The 20,944-nt window shown below is 37.9% G+C and overlaps 2 protein-coding genes across 5 annotated transcripts in view; one reads left to right on the plus strand and one right to left on the minus strand.

The window, feature by feature from the left end:
- Positions 1–20,944, plus strand: part of TUBGCP5 (tubulin gamma complex component 5) — a 379,326-nt gene that overhangs the window by 100,748 nt on the left and 257,634 nt on the right. The gene's annotated exons all lie outside the window — the stretch shown is intronic.
- PLCXD1 (phosphatidylinositol specific phospholipase C X domain containing 1) lies at positions 1,545–19,237 on the minus strand. Of its 4 annotated transcripts, XM_087967101.1 has the most exons (8): positions 18,916–19,209; positions 13,001–13,074; positions 9,199–9,347; positions 7,759–7,895; positions 7,311–7,439; positions 3,676–3,831; positions 2,776–2,959; positions 1,545–2,063 (listed from the first exon to the last, which is right to left on the minus strand). In XM_087967101.1, exons 3-8 carry the CDS (start codon positions 9,320–9,322, stop codon positions 1,825–1,827), a joined length of 969 nt encoding a protein of 322 aa, XP_087823227.1. In that variant the 5' UTR covers positions 9,323–9,347; positions 13,001–13,074; positions 18,916–19,209; the 3' UTR covers positions 1,545–1,824. The 4 variants fall into 4 exon arrangements, with proteins under 4 accessions (XP_087823227.1, XP_026522645.1, XP_087823226.1 ...); XM_026666860.2 differs by lacking the exon at positions 13,001–13,074 and having other exon boundaries at positions 18,916–19,237; XM_087967100.1 differs by lacking the exons at positions 13,001–13,074; positions 18,916–19,209 and adding an exon at positions 12,349–12,393.

Consider the following 20,944-nt stretch of genomic DNA (forward strand, 5'->3'; position numbering starts at 1 on the left):
ACAAAAGGAAAATGATTACATGTAATAATATTAACTTTAATAATATTAACTTTAGCTAATATAATATTAATACAAATTAATTGGTTTTAAATATGGCTTTTATCTTGGTACCAACTCTTTGGGGAGTGTTCTCCACAGTATATCACTCATAAACCAAGTGTGACCTTGAACTGAAAAGTCCTGGCCAAAGAAATGCTTAATATTTAGAGCTGGTTGCCCCAGATATTTTTCTTTCTCATTTTATACCTGCATTTATGGAAAGTTGAATACAATTTTCCATTTTACAGCTGCCAATACAGCAACAAATACCCTTCCTACCTTTTTATACTTGAAAAAGTCAGCCAAACCTGAGAGAGATTTAAAAAAATAGAATTAAAAAAACGTGCTTTTTGCTTTTTGCATACTGCTAAGCCTCTGGCCTCCTTAAACACTTACGGTTTTATAGTATACAGTTAATGTCACTAAAGATGTCATTAGATTTACATTCAAATCATTTGGCTAGATTTTCAACTCTGCCTACCTTCAGGAAGGAGGATATGAAAGACCCAGCCCTCACTGTTTGGCTGGTCCATCAGAAAGTCTTTAATCCAGAAATTCAAGTCAGTCAACTTTTCAATGAGGATGCTCGGCAGAACGGTGTTAAAGGCCAAGCTGTAGTTTATGAAAAGCATTCTGACATGGTTTCCGGGTTTCTCTAGATGACTCACTACAAAATGTAAATCAGTAGCTATGGTGTCATCTGTCAACCTACTCTCCAGTGGTGGGATTCAAAATTTTACTACCAATTCTGTGGGTGTGGCTTGGTGGGCGTGGCAGGGGAAGGTTACTGCAAAATCCACATTCCCTCCCCACCCCACTAACCTGCTTTCCAGTTCCGTTCTCCTGTGCAGGGCAACCAAAGAAGACCCAGCCGATCAGCTGGGACTCGGGAGGCAGAGAATAGATGGAGGCGGGGCCAATCAGAGGTGGTATTTGCCGGTTCTCCAAACTACTCAAAATTTCCGCTACCGGTTCTCCAGAACTGGTCAGAACCTGCTGAATACTACCTCTGCTATTCTCCTTGTAAGCAAACTGGTATTGGTCAAAATTTGGTGGGAGGCATGACCTAAGGTGTTGAAGAAACAATTTCTCGAAGCACTTCATCACTACAGATGTTAATGCAATAGTCATTCAGGCAGTTTTTTTCTTCGGGACTGGGATGACTGGCTTGCTTTGGACTGCTTTGGCCTTGACTTTGGATCATGCCTTGTGAACTCTGGATTCTTCTTGCCTTTGTGCTGTGGATTTAATTTTACCTGGTGGATTTGTCTTGCCTGAAAACCTTACAAGTACTTTGTCGACTCATTGGCCACTGCTGTGTGGATTAACATAGGTCTGCTTTTGGCTGGATGTAATTGGGACAGTTCTGAGGTTTTGGTGTAGGGAATTGCCATGGAACAATAATAAATCTACTAAAGCACTGTTACATGTGTGTGCAAGTGAGCGGGACAGCACAGAGATACTCAAACATACTACCTCTACAGTAATATTTCAGTACTAACTAGTTGATCAAAGTTCTCCATGTTTCAAAATTTTGTAGATGCTGCACATTTTGCAGGAAAACCATTTTTTCCATGAAGTTTTTTTTTTTTTTAAAAAAAACATGACATTTTCTACCGCGATGTTTAAATACAGTTTTTAAATAAATACTTAACTGCAAGTTAAAATATGAGTAAGGGAATTATTTACTATATTATATCTTACTTTATCCTTGCAGTTAGTCCCATAATCTCCTTTCAAAACAATCATCTCCCATCATCTCCTTTCAAAACGATCAAAATAGAGTTATTGTAAAATCAGTTTGCTATTAAGGTTTATCACATTCTCTACAAAATTATTCTTTTCTATGAAGTCTCCAGCAATGATGTTAATGCAATCCTTTTTTGATCCAGGATGCTGTTTCTTTACCCACAAATTTAGGAATGGAAGAGCCTTCAGAGCCATTTTTTTAACAGAGCTGTTTATATTTGTCAAAATATATCCTAAATCTGCAGTAAGATTTATTCCTGCGACAAATAATCCATCTGAAAGGCAGAAAAAAAAAAACAGGAATAAGAATTGCCATTTGTTTCTTGTAACAATTACCAACAATTCTCCAAAGAAGGGAATGTCTCATCCATTTATTTTAGTAGGATATGGTAACTCGCTTTATTTGCAAACCATATGCATTATGAGCATCCCTCAGGTTACTGGCAACTAAGGAGCAGAAAGAATATGCCTTTCTTACATCTTATTTTGGATGAATCCCAAATTCACTTTAGAAATGTCTGCCTGAGTATCCCCAAATCGACCCAAATTAAAACAGGTGTTTTCAACATCCTTGTTATTCAGTATATCAAATGTTGCTCTGCTCATATTAAAACTTTTTTTAATATGAAAATTATTTGTACATATATCCATCTGACTGCAAAGATGGGAACACATTTTTGAATATTGTGAAAATTTTGGAATCTTGTTTCCAGCCAAAAAAAAAATGGGCTGCAGGAAATCTCATCAAATTGGAGTAATATCATTAGGGATAGAGGAACATCAGTGACTTCCTCTTGATTTGATCACTAGACCTAAAGCAAATCCTCATAAACTGAAGATTGCTTGGCTTTTTCTTTTTTTGTGGTTTTTGTTCCATCATCACAAAAGCTGGTTGCTGAGTCTTGGTGGATATATGTGGGAATGCTCATGGATGGGAGCTCAGGGGCTGATTCAGGATATCCACCATGTATGCACAAGGACAAATACCTGGGCGACCACTTTGCTTCCTTTTTTCCAAAAACTCAATAAGCTTTCGTGCTGTATCCTTATTTCCCCACCAGTATGGAATTTCAGGCCACAATTCACTATGTTGTACCACCTGCATTATGTCATCATAAGACACAATAACTTGGTATCCATTTGACCACATATTGTGCAGGGTTGGGATAATCTGAAAGGAAGAATAAGATAACATTTTGTATTTCAATTATTTATATCCCACCTTTATTATTTTTACAAATAATTCAAGACAGTAAACATATGCAACATACCTTCCTCCTCCTATTTTCCCCACAATAGCAACCTTGTGAGGTGAGTTGGGCTAAGAGAAAGAATGACTAGTCCAAAGTACTCAACTGGCTTTCATAGCTAAAGTGGAATTAGAACTCACGGGCTCCCACTTTCTAGCCTGATCCTTTAACTCTCTATTATTCATATCAAAGAGACTTGGGATACAGCTGTGATGAATTCTATTGGAAAAGTTCTGCAGGGGTCATTTTATTTATTTATTTATTTACTTTATTTTATTTATATCGCTGCCTATTCGCCCATGGCGACTCGAGGCAGCTTACACAATGTAAAACCATATTTAAAACAAAAAAATAAAAATAAAAAAACAATAAAAACTAACAAAAAAGAATCAAATAAATTAGTAAAGTACAATAGAACAAAATTTGGGAAAACAAAAACAACAAAAACAAACAAACAAACAAACAAAAATGTTACTATTTACTATTACCCAGAATTGTTCAAATTTTGCCAAGTATTACAGTATCACTCAGAGTTGTATATGATCGCTCCATATTCCCACAATACAATATCTGACCAAAGTGAATTAGGAATCTCACAGTCTCAAAATATTAAAACTACGTTTTCTAAGCAACTCACATTTCTAGGACACAATCTGTAACCGAAGATCTTCTGTATACAGGAGACCAAATGTTTGTGATGATTCTCATCCAAGCCATCAAAATTTCTGAAAGCTAGAACAACAACCTCCCAAGGATGATTTTTCAACCATCGTAAAATATCCCACAGAACAACCTATAAAAATCAATGTAAGATTGATAATATACAGTGTGAGACATGGATTTGTGACAGAAGGAAAATGAATCAATTATAATTGGCAAATTTCTCAATGCTATTGTATCATACTATCAGACCAGGAGATGTTCATTGTATAGGATATTCCATGTGAACTGGAAACTTGCTATTTGCATATTCTTTTCTGTTTGATGTACATAAACTTATAATCTAGCAAACCATACAAAATCCAACTAAATGTTACCATAACTATGAAATATTATCTACATTGTGATTTCTAGAAAGCTTAGCTTCAATTGTCATGTTTTATAAAGTATTTGTAATCCAACAAACTGAAAATTACTAGTATGTTAAAAAAGATTATCCTTCTTAAAAAGAACATTATCCAAAGAGACAGGAACAACACTATTCTTTTTCTCCAGAATTGTTACTATGCTCTTTAATTGCAGCCCTGATCCTAAACAGATGGTTGAAATTCTGCAGAATATTCCTGTACAAATGCTCCTTGGACAATCATTTGGGAGTCACTTTCTTGACTTGATCCTAAAAAATCAGTTGTCAAATGTGCTGCAAAATGATAAGGGAGAGAGGGAGGGAGGGGACAGAGAGAGGGAGGGAGGGAGGGAGGGAGGGAGGGAGAGAGAGAGAGAGAGAGAGAGAGAGAGAGAGAATATTCTAGCCTAACAATGCTGACATCTGTTAAAAAAAATTGAAGACATTGTTCAAAATTGTTTGCACCTAGAAGATACATAAAAGCATGACCAAATGAATTTTGCTAAAGATAGTCCTGTTATTCAGAAGAGTTGAGTTTTTTTTTTAACTAAGTAGGAATTTATGCTATAATTATTGTTCAAAGCACTGTGGAATCTTAATAATTTTTACAACAGAGCAAAATATGTAACTGGATGTGACATGGAGCTGCTGTGGCATGAATACCTGAGTCAATATGATCATTTCTGAATCTTTACTAAGCACAAGTTTTGGAGTTAATTCAAGCAGTGATTATTAGGAAATTCATATCTTGAAAGCTGGCCACTTCCTGACTTAATGCATTGGGTTTTATCCAAACCAACTTCATTTAATGTGCATCCTGTTGAAATCAATGGGGCAAATTAGTTCTGGGTTGATTTAAATTCATTTTAATGGAAGCTACAGTAAATGAAGTATTGATCCTATATAATACTAGTGTTATAGAAATATTATTATATATATTATAAACTTATGGATCTTGGGCTTCCTTATTTAATCTGCCTTTGGATTAGGGAATTCCTGTATGGCTGTTCTCAGAGGGTCAGATTAGGTAATCATACATCTTCAGCCCTTATTCTTAACACTGGTATACCACAGAGTTGCATGTTGATTCCCTTACTCTATACTCTTTATGTTCATGACTGCATTCCCACTCATACCAGTAATACTATTATTAAATTTGCAGATGATACAACAGTGGTGGGCAAAATGAGTCTGCCCATCGAGATGAGATGGACTGGTTGCTTCATGGTGTGGAGACAATAATATGGTCCTTAACACCAATAAGACCAGGGAGCTTATAGTGGACTATGGAAGGAATAGATCAAACATCCAGCCCTTGGCTATCAATGGAGAACAAGTGGAGAATGTGGCTAGTTTTAAATTTCTGGGTGTTATCATAAAAGAGGACCTGACCTGTGATGCTCACATTGCAACACTGGTTAAAAGAGCCCAGCAGAGATTATACTACCTGAAACTTCTCAGAAAACAACAACTGAATGAAAAACTGCTGGTGACCTTCTACCGCTGCACCATAGAGAGTATCTTAACTTACTGCACCTTTGTATGGTTTGCCAATTGCACAGTGACAGATAGGAAAGCACTCCAGAGTGTTAACATCATTGCCCAGAGGATCATTGGTTGCCCTCTCCCCTCTTTGAAAGAGCTCTATAGAGCTCCCACTGCCTTAAGAAAGTTAAAAACATTGTTAAAGATCCATCTCATCTTGGGCACCTTTTTTTTTTTTTTTTTTAACAATTACCATCTGGCAAATGGTACAGGATAATAAAAACAAGGACATATAGGTTGAAAAATAGCTTCTATCCCAGAGCAGTAACTATATTGAATTCTACTGTATAGTGCAATATTAATGTAATATCAGGGGTTTCCAATTCAATTGTGTAGAATGTGAAGAATGTGTGTTTGTGTTTTATTTTCATAATTATACTGTACACTGAAGATGGCATTTAATTTTGTTGTATGAGGTGCAAAGACAATAAACTAAACTAAAAACTAAACTATAGTATTTCTATAATACTAGAAATTTCTAAACCTTATCACTGAAAACCATGTCAAATTCAACTGTATCTTCAAAATTGCTATATCTAAGCATTAGATTATACTGTAAACACAAAGGTTGTGGTTCATAAGTAACATGCATTTAAGTTTCATATGGAAATCATCACCAATTTTAACAGAAATAATTATAGCTAACATTTCTGGTCTCAACTATTCCTGACTCTTTCCAACCTCACTATCAGAGGCCATCATTGTTTTGTTGTAAGGTCCCATTAACTTCAATTTCATCAATGTTATATATTTTATCGTTATTCTTAGTCATTTAGTGGCTTGGTACTACCTTAAGCCTTCAGAAGGTATCATGAGTTGAATAATACAGGTAACCCAATGTACTTATTTTGAAGCAAATAAACAAGCAAGACAACCTCACTTTGGAACCAGTGAGAAACTGTTACTACTTAACATACATAGCAGAACAGTGTTTGCAGTATCTATCAAATCTGACATGCATTTACGTTAGCAAGTTAATCTGGCATTTTCCTACTCAATTTATGATAATATTGTTACAAAATCTGCCATCCAATTTTCCAAAAGGTTTTTCTTTCTTCATAAGATGGTTCTATTTGTTTAACTCAGTCTTGGGATACTTCGATATTACTTTGGTGGAGAGTTTGAGCTTATTTTATTGCTGCAAAATGGCAACACATGGTCTGGACACAATCTATATGCTCTAAAAATCACTGACAGAATTCCTGCTTCCAACATTAGTTTCCCCATTGTGCTTTATGTTGGTTTACAAATTTAAAAAATATCTAAAAATATTTACAAATAAATCTAAAAATGCCTAACACAACAAAAATGGGATACAACATGGCAAATGTTTACATTTCTAGAATTCTTCAAAAGATATGATGGTGTTGGACAAGAAGTCAAAATGGAGATTCTGGACCAAATGCAATTGTTCATGGTAGGGAATATCTATATGAGAAATCAATATCTAGCTTTTAGGGACAAAGGAAATAGTTGTTTTCTAATTCTTATAACATAAATGAGTCTCCACTCTGCCAGAACAGGAAAAAAAAAAGCATATTACTACCAAAATGGTGCGTTTCCTCAGTTTTGTACAGAAGGGACACTTCACAACACATTTTTTAAATAGTATATTTCACTTAAAACAATTATTTCAATGGATTTGACTTAAGAAAATGTACCTCTACTTCCACCGTTGTATATAACATATGAACAAAGTATAATTTCATGGAAGGATCATCAGGTTTGTGAGCTATTCTAAAATCGAAATACCTAATTCCAGCATCCAATTGTTCCAACACAGTCAGATCCTGAAAAGTTAAAAAAAAAAATCCAAAGGTTTCCAAAATGCTTGCAAGAAAGATATATGTAATTATGTTTCAATGATATACATTTCATAAATTTTAAACAGTTTTAGGAAGACAATTTTGGATTGCAGTCTGCAATGGTAAAATCCATAATGTAACACAAAATAAATGGAACATAGACCACTTTCATCCAATAATTTTTCTCTTTCTTATGATACCTGCATTATTCTGTGTATTGCAGAAACAAACAAAAAATAAGCAAATTTAATATTGGAAAAACAGAGCTCAAAAAAGACAAAGTGGGAAGTCCAAAAATATTTACCTGTGTTATTGACCATCTCAAAATAATAGGGTGCACTATGCAATGCATATGTTTATCTAGTAACTGCAACAATTTGGATCCGTTCGCACTGACTTCTGACTTCTTATCCAGACAATATGTCATTGCATCATGACTACCTATATAGGATTAAAGATTAAGTCAACCTTATCCTAATCATGTCAGCCTTTTCAAATCTTACCGCTGCACCAGAGTTCACTCTAAAACTCTTCTTACTCTAATGTAAAACCAGAGTAAACTGACTGCAGAAACAGACCTAGTGGTCCATCAAGTCTGCCCTTTGGAGCTTTTTTTTTATAATTCCCAGCAAACCATCAAAGATTATTATAAATAATAAATACAGGTAATAAATCTCACCTGAGAGCAAAAGCATTGAATGTGATCAGGTAATCATCAACAAAGGATGGCTTCTTTTGTAATGTTAAAGTAAGGTAACACACTTCTCTTCATTAAAACAATCCTTCTTTAATATCTGTATCAAATATGATAAGTGCTACCTAAGAACCCCCTGGATCAGGGGTCTCCAACCTTAGCAACTTTAAGACTTGTGGACTTCAACTCCCAGAATTCCTCAGCCAGCTTTGCTGCCCTGGGTGGTTCATATGTGCTGTACTTCTGGCACCAGTCATCCTTTGGGAGATGTATGGTGCAGGGATTTGTTTCTTCCTGTGTTCTTCTTTATTTTTTGGAGCATCATCCCAATGGGGGTGATTTTCATCACACTTTCATCACATTTTAATTTAGAGATTGATAGGACTTGGTTTGGGTAACCATTAGAGCAGGGGTCCCAAAACTTGGTATTCTGTGAGTTGAAGTCCACAAGTCTTAAAGTTGCCAAGTTTGGAGGCCTCTGCATTTGAGCAACTTTTATTTCATAAGGTTCAATTAAAGCTATCCTGGGAAGCCTTATGCATTTCTTTAAATCATGGTTTAGGAAGGTTGGGAAATTCAAAAAAAAATGTTCTATCTGATTCTCAGATTCATGGAATAAAGGATATATCCCACCCATCCAACTGCATGGGTTGCCACTACAGACTGAACAAGGAAAATAAAAAAACATTGTGTGGCCTTGGTGATTTTTTCTTCTTCAAGGGGTGGTTTAAAGTTTGGATTTCACTAACATCTTTTTATTTTAGAAACATTTGACAAGATGCACAGAACACAATAGAATGTTCTAAAGCTCTAAAGTTCACCTAGATATATCTGTGGCACTGGGCAAATCCACCATTTATTTCTACACTTTTTGAAGAGATATGCAAAGTTATTAAGAAGTTGAAAAGGTAATGTTAAATATGTTTGTTATGATGTTATGTTATGTTGCGTTGTGTTGTGTTGTGATGTGTTGTTATGTTATGATGTGGTATGGTGTGTTTAAACAATTTTTTCCAATTATCCAATTTTGTTTCAAAATGCATTACTTACCTGGTAATGACAGATTAGAGAGGGGTACAGCCCAAAGACTTTCTGGTAAATCAGACATCCACTTATCAGTTTCACTGCTCAGATTAATGGATTTCTTTTTTGCCTCTTTCTTCCTTTTCCCCATTTTAAATAATGTCCTAGAAAAAGGTCTAAACAAAAAATAGGTTTTAACTCTCTTCTGCAAATGCAAATTTAATTCACCCAGTATCCTCACACACCTTCCATCCTGATGACATACTCAAAATCCTTTAAAACCTGGCTATTCTCCCAAGGTCTTGAAGTAGAATAGATGCAAGGTGTTGGGGTTTGTTTGTTTGTTTGTTTGCTATGTAGGGCTTTCTCTTCTGGATATACATAATCTGTTTTCCAGTTCGTTGTTTCTTGCTTTTCAAGTGCAAGCAAATCAAAATAGTGTGTGTGTGTGTGTGTGTGTGTGTGTGTGTGTGTACTAAAAAGATACTCCTTTGGTCCTTTTAGCTGCCAGAAAAAGGGAGTGGGGGAAAACAAGGCATTCTTGAAATGCCTAGATATCAACTCAGCAGCCCAAAGTTGTCCGAGTGTAAGAAGGTTATTGGAGAGCATGATGGATGACTCTTGGAGACTGATGTGTCCTATTGGAGAAGTCACATCCAGAGGGTGAGGAAAAGACCAGGGTCCAGGGGGAAATGTATGATGTGATTTAGTACTGGCTGCACCCAGCCACACACCTACATGGCAATTTCTAATAAACCAATTTACTTTTTCTGAGATGCGGCTAGAGACTTTTGCTTTGAATGAGGGGGATTTATTGGAGCCCTGACAGTGTGTGTGTGTGTGTGTGTGTAGAGGGAGGGAGGGACGGAGGGAGGGAGGAAGAGAGAGAGAGAGACTTACAACCTATTTTCCAAGTTATGACAATGCACATACACACCCTCAGTCATGTGATTGCATTTGGGGCGCTTGGCAATCAGCTCATCTTTTATGGCCATTTGCAGCACCCCAAGCTCATGTGACTTTAATATGTGACTTTTTTGCCTGTTTCAATGTTTATTCTGCTTTGGGCAAAGATCATTGGGGATATGAATTCACATTCATTCATAATTATCACCCCCAAAATGTTGAATAATCAGGTCCAGTCAAATAATACCTTGAGTTATAATCACAACCGTAATTCCAAATTACTGGACAATAATTGCTAACTTAAGTTAATTTGTATAAGTTCATTTATACAAGTCTCATTCTGGTGCCTTCCTCCCAGTTTTAGATATATAACCCATAGATTCCCCACTCTGCACACAATTCTGGCTCAGCATCAGTGATAGCCATGTTGTATGTGTGGAATGTGGGGAGGGTTGAAAATGGGTAAGGAAGCCTTATGATCCAAGCCCTTCCTATTTCATTGTGTGTGTAATACAGGTCCAAAAGGAGAAGATTGTGGATTGTGCTGCCACACTTACCATAATTTTGACACACACACACAGATGGTCATGGTTGCTGTTTCTCAGATTTTCTGACAGCTGTATCATAAAATGTAGAGAGGGTTGCCCTGTGGGCTGTAATAGAGGAAGTAATACAGTGGTACCTTGGTACTCATTAATTGGTTCTGGGAGGCATGATAAGTACCAAAACCAATCAGTACCAAACAATTTTTTCCCTAAGGAATAATGTAATGAGTCACAAGGCAGGTGACACTGACAATTTCCAGTTTGTGCATTGGGTACCAAACAAATGATGAGTGCCAGGACAAAATTTTCAAGTCAAAATGCATTGAGTACCAAATTCAATGAGTTTCAAAGCAATTGAGTACCAAGCAATAAGTAATATCATCATCCCAAGCCATCCCAATAATTTCATTGGCCCAACTCCTTTCTATAACTGATACATATGGGGATATAACCTTCAGTGACTATCCAATAGATCAAGATAAGATGAACCCACATAATCATGATCAACATTTGTATTGCTGGCTCCAAAGTCAATTCACATTAATAAGCTATCCAGTGAAAAGAGAGATATTTTTAATAAAAGATTCAGACAATTATTTTAAATTGGTTTTCCGAACCAATCAGGTTTATGTGAACTGATGGGTTTCTATGAAAAACTAAGGAACACCCCCCCCACCCAAAAAAAAATTGGCACAGCCAATTTTCTACCACTAGACTTGGTTTCTTAATCAAGGTACTAAGGATATATTTTTTTAACTAACTGGTTCCATGATTTCAACATACCATCCCCAAGGATTACAGAATAATCAAAATTAAATAGATGTTCATATCTATCACAACCTTCAGTAGAAATTCTGTTTCTACATATTGCAATTGTTAATTTCATATTGGCTTTTTAAATTTTTTATTGGGTATACACATTAAAACATTGAACATGGTGGTCTTCTTTGATGTACATTTCTGTCAATACATATTGCATTTAATTTCGTATTGTTGATGTTTTTACTTTATATTGTCCAAGGCCAAAATAAAAACACTGTATAGTATTGTATATTTTCACTGAGTTACAAAACACCCAATTACTACAAACTCCAATATGATTAAATATTTGTAATTTGGGAGAAATTGATTAGAAGGCATGCTGTTGTTCAGTGCAGTCTAATTTATGCCATGCACTTTCTTCAACAAGCTCATTTGAATTTAACTTCATCCCACATAGATATTTTATGGCTTTGCCACCAGATTCTACAAGATGTAAGCAGATGCAGCCTGATTATCTGATGCAGGTCCTTCCTCTATTGACCTATTTCTATATAATCCTCTTGAGTGTTGCTTATTGTTTCTTAAATGGGTCATTTTCCTGCCCCCATAAACTGTCAGTTAAAAATATAATTGTTGGAGGAGTGTGTCATAGAAGTACGACCTTCTTGATCTTGAAATTATCTCAATATGCCACATTCCTGTCATCATACACCTTCATGGATTCAGCTGGTTGCAGATTAAAAAGAAATCTACCAGATTTGGTGGGCACCAAAAGTTGTTCCAGATGAATTTTTTGAGCCAAGCAAATAACTCCACTATAGACAATCTCTTCCATAGATACCAAGTTAAAGCAGTAATTCATTACTAAAAAAAAATCCTGTTTTTTTTCTGGAAATATATCGCTTTTCAATCTGGATCCAAACATGTAAAAAAAAGGAAAGAAATGCTCTGCATTCAAAAATACCTTCGTGCGTGCACTATGTCAGTATCCACGGAGGATCCAGCAATTGGGACTTCCAGCTATAAAAATGATGTTTTTCTAAAAAAATAAAGCAGTTGAATCCAAGCAATTTCTATAACTTTTTTTTTACAAACTAGTAGCCTCCAGATGTGCTGAACAACATCTTCCATCACTCCCAGCCATCAAGAGTCGATGCCCTTCCAGCAAAGATCTAACAGTCACATTCCCAAATTTGCAGAAACTTTAATTATTAAAATAGTTAAATATGGAAAAAATATTAATTTTTTTATCTGTACATTCAGGACATTGTTTACATTGATGCAACCTACAGCATTAGTGAAACCTTTCATATTTACTGGGTGTTATAATCCTAATTAGAAATATACTTCTGCTATTTCTCTATATAAATATGGAGGTACAATCACATTTAAGGGAACCTCTAATCTTGCCTTCAGATTTTCAAATCAGTCTAAGATACCAACCCAAGAGAGGAAAAAGATTTATTATAAAAAAAAAAACACCTTCTCAGACTTTATCCACTAACCCCAATCACTTTAACCAGGGGTGGGATTCCACTGGTGTAACAACTGGTTCAGTGATCACATACTTTGTGCGCACATGCGCGCTCCGTGTTTTAAAAAGCTCTAATACTTACCTTCTACTGCAGTCCCTGTGAACCAAACAGCTGAGGCACGGCAAACCGCTCTACCGCACAAATCAGCTGTGCGTCTAACAAAAGGAAATAAAGCACAGGAAGGAGTAGGGGCAGGCAGGCGGGCCCATATCGCAGCGAACCAGTTCACTGCCAGCTGATCTTCGGAACAAGGGGTTCGCCCGAACCGGTCTGAACCGGTAGAATCCCATCCCTGACTTTAACCTCAGACTGTCTACTGTTGATCTCACCCCATTCCTAAGAGGTCTGTAAGGGGGCGTGCATAACTACACCAACGTACCTACCGTGCCTGTCCTCCTGTTCCCTTTGATTTGTATCTATTTCATGTATTAACAATCATGTTTATACATATATATATATAAATGCATGCTTGACAAAATAAATAAATAAATAAAACAAATAAATAAATTTTATTCTCTCTAGTAAGTATATGAAGTGGCTTTCTGATTACTGATTATGATTTTCTCTCCTGTCTGCCAGTGAAATCAATGTGATCATTCTAGGTTAGCATAAATAGGGGCCTGTCAAGGCAGTTCTACATACCCCTAATTCTGTTTAAGACCTTACCTGCTGTTTTCCTATTTCCATAACCGCAAAGGGATTACTGTAGGTCTCTAAAGAAAAATACATACCTACTATTGGAGATGATCTTCCACCCCATACTAAACCCTCTTAACCACCACTCTTCAAAGTGGGTGTCAGGGTTACCAATGACCCAGTTCAAGTAATCCGATGAGTCCCCCCTCTTCTCTGAAATAAGAAATTCTCATATGTGGAGTTCTGAGTGGCTCTGAGCTTGGTTGTTTTTCATGCAGACATTTCATTGCCCCATTAGGTAACATCTTCAATGATGGAAGATATATAACAGGGTTTACTCTCTGTTATATACAGTACCTTGCACTTGACAATGTTGGTGGGGGTGATGTTTTTCCCCTAAATACTTTGATTGGGCTGTTATTTACTGTTTGATTGTTTGGCGGGTGTTAATCCTGGTGTTAATCTCTGCTTGTCTGGATCTTGATTGCTGGCCAGATGGTGTTCTGTTTTGTTTTTTAATTTTGTTTTGTTTCAATTTTAGCTTTTTTATTGTCTCGTTTGAATGGTATGTAAATATTGTTTAGTTCTGTGCACTTGCTGATCGCTGATTTGTCTGAGGCCAAAATTTCAAAAATTCCCAAGTAGTTTTGGATTTAGTTTGGTCCAGGATATTCACAGTTTCTCAGTCGACATTATGGTTGAATCTATCAGTGTGTTGTGAAATTCAGGAGTTTTCATCATATTTTCTGATTACTAGTGGGTATTCATGGATGCACTCTGCTAGTCTTCTGCCAGAGGCAGTTATACTCCTTTTACTGTATGTTGTAGATGACTTGTGTTTTTCTTCTTCTTGGGCTATTGGATCTTTTGGATCACTTAAGACATTTCAGAAGACTTTAGTTGGTTTGTGAGCTACAGCTATGTGGTTATAATCTGTTGATTGTTTCTCAGATGTTTCTGATATATGGCAGTATTATCTTTTTCATAGCTTGTCTTGGTTGCGCTGTAGTGGATTGGGTAGTCAGGGAGTTTTTGATAAGTTGCATGGGTGTTGGAAAATATTGTATACGTAGTTCGCTTCCTCCTCCTGATGTTCTGAGTTGCTGCAGTGTGCTTGTGGTCCTCTGAACCATGTTCTTACAAAGCCAGGTTGTTATTTTAGTGGTGGAGACTTGTTTAATGGAGATGGTTGTTTGATAGACTTGTGTTTCTAATTTGCCACTAATCCCTTTGCTGATGGAGTTGTGGTTGTCATCTTCTTCTCTTGTAACTTTTATCCCTTTGAAGATGTTGTTGATGGTTTCATGTGTCTTCTCTAGTTGTCCCTTTTTATTATGCTAAAGGTGTCATCTACATTCCAGACCCATTCTTTTGATTGTTTGTGTGGGAGGGCTATAATTTGTAGATGCTGCATTATAGACTCTGCTATGACTCCTGAGAGTGGTGATCCCATGGGGGTTCCTTTGATTGGTTGGCACATTTGCCCATCAAACTGAAAGTAGGTGGGAGGCAGAGGTTGATAAAGTTTATGTTTGTGGGTATTTCAATCTTCGTTGAAGGCTAGGTGTGCTGTGTAGCAATGGTGGGATTCAAATTTTTTTTACTACTGGTTCTGTGGGCGTGGCTTGGTGGGGATGGCTTGGAGGGTGTGGCAGGAGAAGGTTACTGCAAAATCCAATTTCTTCCCCACCACACTAACCTGCTTTCCAGCTCCGTTCTCCTGTGCAGGGCAACAAAAGAAGACCCAGCCAATCAGCTGGGACTTGGGAGGCAAAGAATAGATGGGAGTGGGGCCAGTCAGAGGTGGTATTTGCTGGTTCTCCAAACTACTCAAAATTTCCACTACTGGTTCTCTAGAACCAGTCAGAACCTGCTGAATACCACCTTTGCTGTGTAGTACTGCTGCCATAGATTCTTTCATTAGTTCTGGGTCTATGGATGTAAAGATTATTATGACACTAAATGAAACCATAATCTCATCTTCTACAATTATTGGAGATCTGGAGGTCCTGTAGTGAGGATATGATAGTGTATTCACTGCCTTCTGTGAAGTGTTCAAGCCATTTTTTACCTGTGTTGTACTTTGGTGACCCTGGTAACAATACACTTGGATAAAGAGGTATCAATAAAGGAGAATATTTGTAGCTCAGGGTTGAAATGAGAGGTTCTTGGTGCTCTCTGGGCATGATAGTTTTCTTGCAGATGTTTCATTACCCAAACTAGGCAACATCATCAGCGCTAGACTAATATAGGTATTGAAATGTCTTCAAGAAAACCACCAAGCTCAGAGAGCACCAAGGACCCATCAAAAGAGGTATGCCAGGCCCAGGCTTGTGTATTTTTGGGTGTTCATGGAAGTGTGGGAGGGTGGATTCACTGCTTTTCACCCACTACTATTCTTTTATTATTTGACTTTTTGTGTTTAGCTCGTTAAGGGTTCTCTTGATCAGGTTGTCTAGTTTCTGCACTGGGCTGGTATTTATAGAGATGCAGTTTCCTTTGTGATCTGACCATGACTGTGGTACCACCTTTGCCTGCTGGGGGGATGATGATGGTTTGGTCCTTCTTTAGATTTTTGAGAGTTGTTCTGTCCTCTGCTTTGAATTGGCTCTAGTTCTGTGCTCTTATGGTCTCTGATAGGATCATCTGTCTTACATTCTCTTGGCTTTCTGTGATAAGTCCTGTGGTTTTAAATGCTGGCTCCAAGACTGCAAAAAAAATATAACTGACATCATTTACAATATGTTATAACTAAAGCCTTTATGTAGGATATTGTGTTCTGTTGTGAATAGTGGGCAGCTGGACAAGTTGACAACTAAGTCAGATTCAGGTATATCTTTCCTCCTAGGTTTAGTTTGAACAGTTTGCTTTGAAGCTTTGTTTTCCTCATTCTAGCCGGTCTTAGAAATGTAGTCTTGGTGGCAATTGTCAACACTGTATGTTCTGGGACATAATTCTGGGACACCAGTTGCTCCTTGGTGTTTTCTATGATGTGCTGGTATTATTTTTTAATATAAGATATAAGCATATCCATGGTCATTATAATTATAACTTTTTGCCCACTTTGCTATTTTCCATCCAGTTCTGCCATTTACTGGAGTCTGTATCTGACACTTGTGGACATGCTATTGTAGGCATTCATTCAAAAAGAACAGCTGTTCCTGGGTGGAAGTTTTCCTGCATGCAAATTTCTCTCATTTGTATGCTTTCTGAAGCATTTGATGCCTACATGGAGAACCCCAATGTCAGTGGAGGACTGTCAAGGAAGAGAATATCAACAGCTCTGAGTTGAACTGTGGAGTCCTGGTGCTTTCTGAGCTGAGTTGTTTTTATACAGATGTTTCATTGCTTGAGTAGGTAACATTTTCAGTGCAGAAACAGAATTGGGTTCACTTCCTTTTATATAAACTTGCTTGTCCTGTCAGTATAGATGGGGGTAATGTTGTCATGTTCCAAGTAAGGCAACCATTATAAAACGAAATCTGAGGCATTCCAATTCTTCAAAGAACAAGTTTATTAGGATATACCATCTTGGCACTAGCTGGTAGAAGGCCGGCTTCCCACATCATTATAACTAGATTTTTTTTCAATTTTTCAAAACAATATGTCACATTGTCCAACCAGGATGTCAGACGGTTTTTCTGGCAAATTCGTTCCCCCTTCCTCTGGTCGAGCCACTGTTGGAACACGGCTGACTCACCATCCAGCTATGTTGTTTTGGCTGGAGCTCCATCCACCTCAGCTCTCCCCCCCTTCCAGCTCTCAAGTGTGTCAAACTGAATTCATACAATTCCATTACCTAACCAAATTCAGGCTTGACAAAGGTTTTCTTCTTGGTAGTTTCTTCATAGGGCTGTTGTTCCATAAACACTACATTTGTATGTATTGTTCATATAGCCATTATTTTTAGCAGATGTTTAGTACAGGCAGTCCTTAATTTACAATCATCATTAGTGACAGTTCAAAGTTACAATAGAACTGAAGAAAGTGACTTACAACTGTTGCAGTGTCCCAGCAATCACAGATGTGATTCAGGTCCTTAGCAACTGTCACACATTTATGATGGCTGCAATATCCCATGGTCATGGAATCGCAATTTGTAATCCTCCCTGCTGGCTTCCAACAAGCCAAGTCAATGGGGAAGCCAGCAGGGAAGTCGCAGTCGTGTGAAGCCTTACTTAACAACTATGGCAAAAAAAAAAAAAAAGATATAAAATTGTGTATAGTCACTTAATGACTGCATCACTTAATACATTTTATGATACTACTGTGGTCACAAGTCAAGGGCTACCCATATTGCTAGTTGATGGTTTCCCATATAACTGTTAGCTAGGTCCAAGGTCAACTGAGTGCTGTCAAATGACAGGACAAAGCTATCATCAACTCATAAAACATTTCTATGGTCTTTTTAGAGTTGCCAACAGAAAGAGACGGAGGAACAGTGCAGCACCTTGCAAACCAAAAGTGCATTCCATAAATAGTTTTCAAAGATAGTAACTAGGTGACTGAAGTTTCTACCATGCAAAATTCTAACTGGAGAGCATGACTGATGACTCTTGGCTATGGATGTGTCTCATTGGAGAATATGAATTATGATACACCCAGGGGGTGGGGGGAAACCAGGGTCAAGGTTGACAATGAATTATGCGTCACAGAGTCGACTACACCCAGACAATACCAGATGCTTTAACTCCCAATAAATCCTTTGGAAGTTTTGGAAGTTTGGCACGAGATTCATGATTTAAATGGGGGGTAACTGCTGGAATCCTGACAGCTATAGGCGTTTGGATCAGGTTCATATATTGAACCATAACAAACCACTGTGATTTTTTAACCCATTTCAATAAATTGCTTAAACTACAATCAAATATACCATGGGGACCAGGTCAAACTCAAGTTGAGTTTCTCAGAAAGCACCCAAAGAATTGGATGCTTCTAAATCACTAATTGGAATCAGGGGCATTGCAAGGGGCCTTTTATTATGTGGTTGCCCTGACAAAGAGCATCTCAGAGACAGCTTCCATCTGTTCAGTAGAATTGCTACATCCCTTGGAGTAACCCAACAAAAATGTCAAATTGCAAAGAAAACATTAAGCAACATATTCCGATTATCATTATCATTATCATCATCATCATTATTATTATTGCCATATTAATGCTTCAATGCCAAAGTGAAATATCCCAGAATACAGAGTCTGATTTTCCCTTGTACAATAAAGTGGCAAACCTATTCACACATTTCATAAACCACAATAAGGCTTTAATTCCGAACATAATAGGGATTAATAGGACCAACAACTCTTCTCGTTCATCTTATCATTATTAAAAGAAAAGAAAAAGAAACCCATTCTGTTACTTACTGACAGCGAACAAGCGAGCGGACCAATCAATCAAAGCCACTCCGTTCCAGGAAACAGACTGAAGAGTTTTTCAAAACTCGCTCCTTTCAAAACAGATCCCACGGTGCCCTCGGGGATCCGGAGTCCTCAAATCGTTGTCTTCCTCCCCAACATGAGCGCAGCGCTTTGGGATTTGTTTTTGTTTACTCACAGTTTTAAATCAGCACCTGAGCAATCTTTGCAAAGAGAGAGAGAGTGAGACCCGAAGGGAACCGCAGTGCATCAGCCTCAGATCTCCTGCCGCAGCGCCGCCGCTTTGCAATACCAGCCGCGCGCTTGGTCTGCTCCCCACAGCGCGGCTCCTCCTCCTTCGGTCCCGAACCAGGCGGGAAATGCCGGCCGAAGCGCAGGTGATGAGAATGCGGGCTGAGAATCGGGTCGCCTGAGTTGACAGTGCGTCTAAGTACGGTAAATGTGGACTGCATGAGACCGGATGCTCGTCTGCGGTGCAAAAAATCGGGTAGGGAGCATTCCGGGCTGATTTCCGAATAACGGGATAGAAGAAGATCCGGTCCAGGATGGGTTTTCGGGGCTGATTCTGTACCCGTTGCTGTCTCCTAAATCAGAGGTCTCCAAACTTGGCCACTGTAAGACTTGTGGACTTCAACTCCCAGCATTCTCCAGCCAGCTATGTTTGGGGAACCCCTGTCTTAAATCAACGTGCTGAAATCATCTGAAGCACAGAAAACCCTCCAGGACAGATTTTTTTTTTAAAAAAAATACTAGCTCGTAGAGCAATTATTGTCAAAGCTTTGGGCAAGGCTTGTGTAGTATTTGAATTAGCAGCGGTTGTCTTCGCAAAGGCACACTTCAGTTTACCTCATTTTATTTATTTTTTAATGTGCGTGAGACCGGAACCCGAAAGAAATTACGTGGGCTGCGATTGCACAACGCTCTAAACTAAAGTAATAGTATGGCTGAATGGTTTGCATATTCCTTCTCAAAGTGGGGGAAGGGAAAGATTGGTTAGAAATATCTGGCTCAGTCAACCTTGTCAACGTTAAGATGTGTGGATTCCGTTCCCAGAATTCCCCAGCCAGCGTGTTAAAGTTGACAAGGTTGAGAAATACTGATCCGGCTGAAAATCTTTCTGAGTATGACTGTATAAATCCTTATAAAAGTGTGCTAAAGTTTGGCAGATCATTTAAGGCAAGGGTCTTCAAACTTGGCAAGTTTAAGACTTGTGGACTTCAACTCCCAGAATTCCTGAGCTAACATGACTGGAGGAGGAATTCTGGGGGTTGAAGTCCACAAGTCTTAAAGCTGTCAAGTTTGAAGACCCCTGATTTAAGGTTTTCCTCTGTGGGGGTGGGGGAGAGTTCTTGGGTACATAATGTGTATCCTACTTCAGTAAGACAAGTGCATTGGCTTGGAAGTTATCATCCAGGACGTCTCCACTATTGGAGACCATGTTAGAGATTATCATGGATTGTCATCTAGGTGGTTGCTAAGAGTCAACAGCAACTTGATAGCATGTAATCAATTAAAAATTGTGTGTGCCTTATCCTGGTAGTATTTATGCAGTGAACATAAATCCTCTGTCCCTTCCAGCCAAACTTGATATATCAGAAATGCAAAAAGACCTGCAGAGATCCAGTTGGGGAAGGAATGGACAGAGGGGATCTGGTAGGAAGGGGGAAAGACCTGTGGGGACACAAGGAGTGGTAAGTGGAGCATGGGGTGTTTTGGAGCTGGGAAGATCTTGGGAGGCACCCCATGATTTACTTGATGACACATACAATACCACTAGCAATAGTGGTATATACTGCTCCATAGTTTACAGCATTCTCTGAACGGTTTAGAAAGTCAGCATATTGCCCCCAACAACCTAGGTCCTCAATTTACCAACCTCAGAAGGTTGGAAGGCTGAGTCAATCTTGAGTCAGTCAGAATTGAACTGCTAGTAGTCAGCAGAATTAGCTTGTAATACTGCATTCTAATAATTGTCACCATGGCTCTTTTATATATTATATATTTATATATTTTATAT

The sequence above is a fragment of the Notechis scutatus genome, chromosome 5, assembly GCF_049901735.1.
Source record: "Notechis scutatus isolate UNSWTSFEM ecotype Mainland chromosome 5, rNotScu1.2, whole genome shotgun sequence".
Classification (NCBI taxonomy): Eukaryota; Metazoa; Chordata; class Lepidosauria; order Squamata; family Elapidae; genus Notechis; species Notechis scutatus.

What these genes read in the sequence shown, in the direction of transcription:
- PLCXD1 (XM_026666860.2), bottom strand. Translation starts at nt 9,322, where the DNA reads ATGGGGAAAAGGAAGAAAGAGGCAAAAAAGAAATCCATTAATCTGAGC. An exon ending in ACAGATTGTGTCCTAGAAAT is followed by an intron (nt 2,960 to 3,675) that starts GTGAGTTGCTTA and finishes TCTTCCTTTCAG; the next exon opens with ATTATCCCAACCCTGCACAA. An exon ending in GAAGCAAAGTGGTCGCCCAG is followed by an intron (nt 2,064 to 2,775) that starts GTATTTGTCCTT and finishes TCTGCCTTTCAG; the next exon opens with ATGGATTATTTGTCGCAGGA.